The 6391-nt window shown below is 54.3% G+C and overlaps 1 protein-coding gene across 1 annotated transcript in view; it reads left to right on the top strand.

Moving 5' to 3' along the window:
* Positions 1-6299: 6299 nt before the first annotated feature.
* Positions 6300-6391, top strand: part of LOC117451021 (protein FAM83B-like) — an 11830-nt gene continuing 11738 nt past the window's right edge. The window contains exon 1 of the mRNA XM_034089099.1: positions 6300-6391. This exon is cut by the window's right edge and continues 352 nt beyond it. Within this exon, the coding sequence (XP_033944990.1) occupies positions 6300-6391 (92 nt within the window).

Raw genomic sequence — 6391 nt, 5'->3', positions numbered from 1 at the left:
CAACTGTCATCCAACTGTCTTGCATGCCTGTCACTGTTTACCTAACTGTTGTAAATCGCACTTGTTGGACAGGTTTTTACATTCTCTCTCTCATTGAGCTCTCCAGTGTTGCTTCATTTACATTTTGTAGTGTGGCAGCATGGAAACAGCAACCTTCCTTTTTATTTAATTGATTGGTTTCATCTGTCTTTATCGATTGATATAGTTGAGTAGTATCCGAATAAAAAGGGTCACATATCAGAAATCGATAGTTACGGCTGTAACTACGGTTCTATGAGTCCCGGATGACCGCCAGAGGCGGTGCTTTAGCACTGGATATGTCCATCGCGCGCATGCGCAGCTCGAGTACCAATAACAACAAAGTCACCTGTGACCCACGTGACACCGGCTATATCAGCCGGTATTGTCAGAGGATCTGTTCCCCGAATCTTCTCGCGAGCACACAAGAATTCTGAGTGACAGGGAACTCTGGCGGTCATCCGGGACTCATAGAACCGTAGTTACAGCCGTAACTATCGTTCTATTTCGTCCCTACTGACCGCCAGAGGCGGTGCTTTAGCACTGGATGAGTTATACCAACAATGTCATGAAGACTCCAAGCCCTTGCTCACCACTGGAAGCAGCGGAGCTCGGCAAAAGGACCACGCCCAAAGAATGGGGAGTGGCGACATTGACCTGATGACAACTGGAGAATGTGCCAGAAGACGCCCACGACGCCGCGGCGCAGATGGTCTCCAGGGGCACCCCTTTCAGGGCAGCCCAATATGTTGAGATGCTCCTTGTAGAGTGGCATCTCAGCCTGGTGGCAGGGGGTGGCCACTGGCCCCGTAAGCCTGTGAGATGGTATCGACAACCCAGTGGGGAAGACACTGGTTAGAGGGCCTAACCTCCTTTAGTGCCGCCAGGGCAAACTCAAGAGTTGCTCCTCCTGCCGTATACAGGCAGTAGCCTTGATATACGCCCTTTGGGCACCCCCCGGGCACAGCAACTTCGATGTGCCGTACTCCTGAATGTCAAAGCGTGCCAGCTGGGCAGGCTGATTGAAGTGAGTTTGTGGAAGGACCCCGGGCGGGAATGCCACATTTGCCCAAAGGGCAACGCATGAGAGTCCCACCTCGGGCATGTATTGTTTATGGAGAGGACATGCAACTCCCCGACTCACTTCCCTGAGGCTATTTTTGGCAAGCAGAAATGCTGCCTTTGTGGGCAGCCACCTAAGCCCACCCACCTGGGCCAGGGGCTCGAAGGGAGGAGGTGATAGGGCATCCGGCAGCAAGGGCAGGTCCCAAGCCGGAGCCCTCGGGTTGCAAGGGGGACGCTGCCGTAAAGCCCCTCTCATAAGGAGGGACACCGACCCTGTGGCACCACGCCGTGGCGCCGTCGACCCGAAATGTTGGGCAGAATCGCAGCCACCTAAATTCAGAGTGGAGTGAGAACGTCACTATCTAGAAGGGATGTTGTCTAAGCAACAATGTACATTCTGTCCCCAAGGAACACGCACATTCTTGCCCCCCAGTGGGGAGAGGTAGAAAGTGCGTGAGTGCAAGCTGCACGGCCCGAAGCTCTAGCACGTTGACCCGGCGCGCACTCTGCTGGGCAGACCACTGACCCTGAACGGTCTGCCCTGCCGCACTGCACCCCACCCTGAGAGACATGCACCTAGGTGATGGTCTCCTGGCGGGATGGGATGGCGCCCATGGGCACGCCTACCAGAGATAGGCCCCTGCCCCTCCAGCGTGACGGAGAGTGGAGCAATGCTGCGACACCCTGACTTCACTGTGCCTGTGCCACTTGGCGTCCAAGTGAAGGCTGTTCAGCCACATCTGCATGGGCACAACGGACAGCGGGCCTAAGGGCCCAGCGGCCGAGGCAGCTGCCAGTTCTGCCCAAGGGACGGAGGAACAGAATATAAGGCACCCTCTTGCCCGGGCCCACGTGGAAGTAGGCATCCCTCTGTTGGGAACCACTCCACCTGTGCGTATGCAGTAGTCAGCATATAGAATGGCAGCACCTTCAGGGAATCTGTTGATTCCTCTGAGGGTCCAGATCGTGCGAAATCCGCCGACTTTCTTGCTCACGAGAAAGTATGCCGAGTAGAACCCCCTGGCTAAGCAGAGGGTCTTACTGGGTTGATTGCGTCCTTGGACAAAGGGACGGACAACTCTTGGCCCAGAGGTAGGGCCCCTGCCGGATCGCTGACGACTGTCAATTAGACCCAAGCCGAAGGCTAGGGGCCGGAGCTGCGGTCCGTACCCCTGGGTTAAGGTGAAAACCACCCAAGGGACGGAAGTACAGACTGCCCAGAAACTGAGCTGCTGCTGGGAAAGCAGCCGCCCGACCACCCCCGGGATTTCAGAGCCCAGCCCCCCGGACCCTGGAGCCTCTTGGGGGGGTTCCGGTCAGGCTCTGGGGCACGAGGCCGCCTGGAAGGCGGGGTGACATGAGGGCACGAAAGTCATTTGGGAGGCGGTTGAGTGGGCCGCTTAAGACCTCTGCAGACCACCCCTGTAATCCAGCGGCTGAGTGCGGCTGCTAGAGCGGCCCCTGGGCACTGCTGGGAGTGGGCACAGGTCTGCGAGGACCCGAGTGCAGCTGCCTGGTCTGCCTAGCTTGGGCGGCACACTCCAGTGCCTCCGAGGGCAGCTGATCTAAACAGCTCCCCTGGCTCGACTGGTACGCGACGGAGGACTCTCCGTCAAACCGGAGGAGGTGCGTCAGCCGAAGGAGGGGCGCCAACCGAAGGAGGGGCGCCCACCGAAGGAGGGGGGGGGGGGTTAGCAGCCCCTACACCGGGCCCAGGCTGAAGGGCCAAGAGGCGACTTCATCATGCCCCTATCGGCAGCTAGCCGATCCACTTTAGAGGACAGCCTATTTCTAGTCCTTCTATTGGGGGGAGCACACAAAGCCATCGCTCCCTCAAGTCGCCGGGAACGGCCGAATTGATCTGGAGGAGTACGTGACAAGGAGAGGTGTCTGTTGGCTGCTGCCAGACATTCCACCTCAGTGATTCGAGCCACTCTGAGCACCCGAGGCATGCAGCTACAGCTCATGCAGGCGTTTACCGTGAGAACCTCCCTCAGATGCTCGAATTTCGTCCCCACTGACCGCCAGAAGCGGCCGAGGCAGGAGGGGGCAGCGGTCGTGGCCGTCCTCGGGCTCAAGAGAAACCCTACAGGCGCTACATGAATGAACCATTCTGTAGGTAGCCAGATGCAGCGTAGCCGGGAGCGGGTGCGGGAACACAGCCTTCACCAGCTACCTGCTTAATGGAAAGAGTAGAGCGTTGCTGCTACTCGCCGAACAGAAAGAGGGATGTAATTACACCCACGTTACGGCAGAGGGAGCGGGAGCGGGATCACTGCCTTCACCTAGCTGGATTAGTAAATAAGGCAGTTTACCAAGAGCTGGGGCGAAAACACTGCCTTCACTGGCTGAGCTAGAGGCGAGTGCCAGATGCAGCGTAACCGGGAGCGGGTGCGGGAACACAGCCTTCACCAGCTACCTGCTTAACGGAACCAGGCAGTTTAGCGTCTACCAGGAGCGGGGGGCGAGAACACTGCCTTCACTGGTTGAGTTAGAGACGAATGCCAGATGCAGCGTAACCGGGAGCGGGTGCGGGAACACAGCCTTCACCAGCTACCTGCTTAACAGAAAAACAAGGCAGTTTGGCGTCTACCAGGAGCGGGGGCAAGAACTGCCTTCACTGGTTGAGTTAGAGACGAATGCCAGATGCAGTGTAACCGGGAGCGGGTGCGGGAACACAGCCTTCACCAGCTACCTGCTTAACAGAAAAACAAGGCAGTTTTGGCGTCTACCAGGAGCGGGGGCGAGAACACTGCCTTCACTGGTTGAGTTAGAGACGAATGCCAGATGCAGTGTAACCGGGAGCGGGTGCGGGAACACAGCCTTCACCGGCTACCTGCTTAACGGAGAAACAAGGCAGTTCCGCGTCTACCAGGAGCGGGGGCGAGAACACTGCCTTCACTGGTCGAGTTAGAGACGAATGCCAGATGCAGCGTAACCGGGAGCGGGTGCGGGAACACAGCCTTCACCAGCTACCTGCTTAACAGAAAAAACAAGGCGGTTTGGCGTCTACCAGGAGCGGGGGCGAGAACTGCCTTCACTGGTTGAGTTAGAGACGAATGCCAGATGCAGTGTAACCGGGAGCGGGAACACAGCCTTCACCCGGCTACCTGCTGAACGGGAAGAGTAGAGCGGTGCTACTACTCGCCGAACAGAAAAAGGGATGTAGCTACATCCGCATTACCGGTAGAGGGAGCGGGAGCGAGAGCACTGCCTTCACCTAGCTGGGTAAAATAAAGAAGCTAACAGTATACGCAAGATGTTAGCCGAGCGGCTGCTGCTAACGATCAAGCGAGATCAAGTCAAATAACACACATGTTTAAGACCAGATAACTAGCTTCTAAAGAATAGAATAGCACAGAGCCGTAGTTACAGCAGTAACCATGGCCAGGGCTCACACGGCATCTAACCGTAGTTACAGTAGTAACTATGGCCAGTACTTACACAGCATAGAGCCGTCGTTACAGTCGTAACTCTGGCCAGTACTTGCACGGCTTGGATACTTACACAGCATAGAGCCGTAGTTACAGTAGTAACTCTGGCCAGTACTTGCACGGCTTGGAACCGTAGTTACAGTAGTAACTATGGCCAGTACTTACATGGTTTAGAACCGTAGTTACAGTAGTAACTATGGCCATTACACGGCATAGAGCCGTAGTTACGGTATTGCCTATGGCCAGTACGTGCACGGCTTGGAACCGTAGTTACAGTAGTAACTATGGCCAGTACTTACGGCTTAACCCCGTAGTTACAGTATTAACTATGGCCAGTACTTACACAGCTTGGAACCGTAGTTACAGTAGTAACTATGGCCAGTACTTACGGCTTAACCCCGTAGTTACAGTATTAACTATGGCCAGTACTTACACAGCTTGGAACCGTAGTTACAGTAGTAATTATGGCCAGTACTTACGGCTTAGAACCTTAGTTACAATAGTAACTGTGGCCGGTGCCTAAAAGTGTCAGCCAACGGCTGCCCACTAGACAATATAATATTGGGAGGATGAAATCCTCCTTAATGGCCATACATGCAGAGCACACGGCACACACAGTGAAGATTGTTCTCTGCATATCATCCTAGTGCTAGGAGTCTAGTACTAGGAGCAGTAATACAACGAACTAGCGCTACTGCAATCAAACCCTATGCTACAGGGAGCGGGAGCACTGCCCTGAGTTAATAGTTAAGCTCAACAGCAAGGTGTTAGCCAAGCGGCTGCTGCTAACAATCAAGCGACCAAGTCAGAACACAAATGTTAAGACCAGATAATAGCTTCTAGAAAATAGAAAGTACTTACCTTACTTTCTGCATCTAAACGAAAAACGGGTTTAAAGTATGACACTCTTGGCTTTCCATACTAAATCGAATGAGGGACGCAGCCAAAGCTGGGACTCAAATGCTAATGATAGCTCGGGCACAACGCCACAAGCAGAACTTTCAAAAGAGCATAAGGGCAACTTTATGGGAGAGGAAGCGGGAACACTGTCGTCACCAGAAAGTCTAAGCCACAAACAATAAGACGGTAATCAGGACAAATTGGCTGGGAGCGGGTGTGGAAACACAGCCATCACCAGCAACAAGCTGACACCAACCTGTCTGTCGCGGCTCTGCACAGCCGGCGCAGCTCCTGGAGGACGCGTCTAACGACCCGTAGCTCCGACTGTCAGTCGCGAAGCTTCACGCGGCCAGCTGCTTGCAGAGAAATCCCTCAGATCAAACGCTCAAACCTGAACGCTGTAGGCTACGAAAACGTAGCCACGGTACCCTCGCGCAGCGAGAAGATGAAAAGGAACAGATCCTCTGACAATACCGGCTGATATAGCCGGTGTCACGTGGGTCACAGGTGACTTTGTTGTTATTGGTACTCGAGCTGCGCATGCGCGCGATGGACATATCCAGTGCTAAAGCACCGCCTCTGGCGGTCAGTAGGGACGAAATAGAACCTTTGTTTGCCCCACAGAAGTGACATTTATGGTGCTACCTCATTGGTTGGTTGGTTGGTTGGTTGATTGGTTGGTTGGTTGTTTGGTTGGATGGATGGATGGATGAAGAATTAATGAATGGATGGGTTGGTTGATGGATGGATGAATGGATGTATTGGTGGATGGTTTGATTGTTTGTTTGTTGGTTGGTCGGTCGGTCGGTCGGTTGGTTGATTGATTACTAACACATCTTCTCACATTAAAGGTAAAGAGAGGCCTGTGGAGATTTTTCGACCATGGAGTCCAATCTGTCCGGCCTGTCTTCCCTGAAAGAAGAAGGCGATCTACTCTACATTCAGCCACATTATAAGGAGACTTACCGCCTGGC

Source organism: Pseudochaenichthys georgianus, chromosome 1 (assembly GCF_902827115.2).
Source record: "Pseudochaenichthys georgianus chromosome 1, fPseGeo1.2, whole genome shotgun sequence".
In the NCBI taxonomy this organism is placed as follows: domain Eukaryota; kingdom Metazoa; phylum Chordata; class Actinopteri; order Perciformes; family Channichthyidae; genus Pseudochaenichthys; species Pseudochaenichthys georgianus.
The sequence above is the reverse complement of the archived record's forward strand: the minus strand, read 5'-3'. Positions and strand labels throughout refer to the sequence as shown.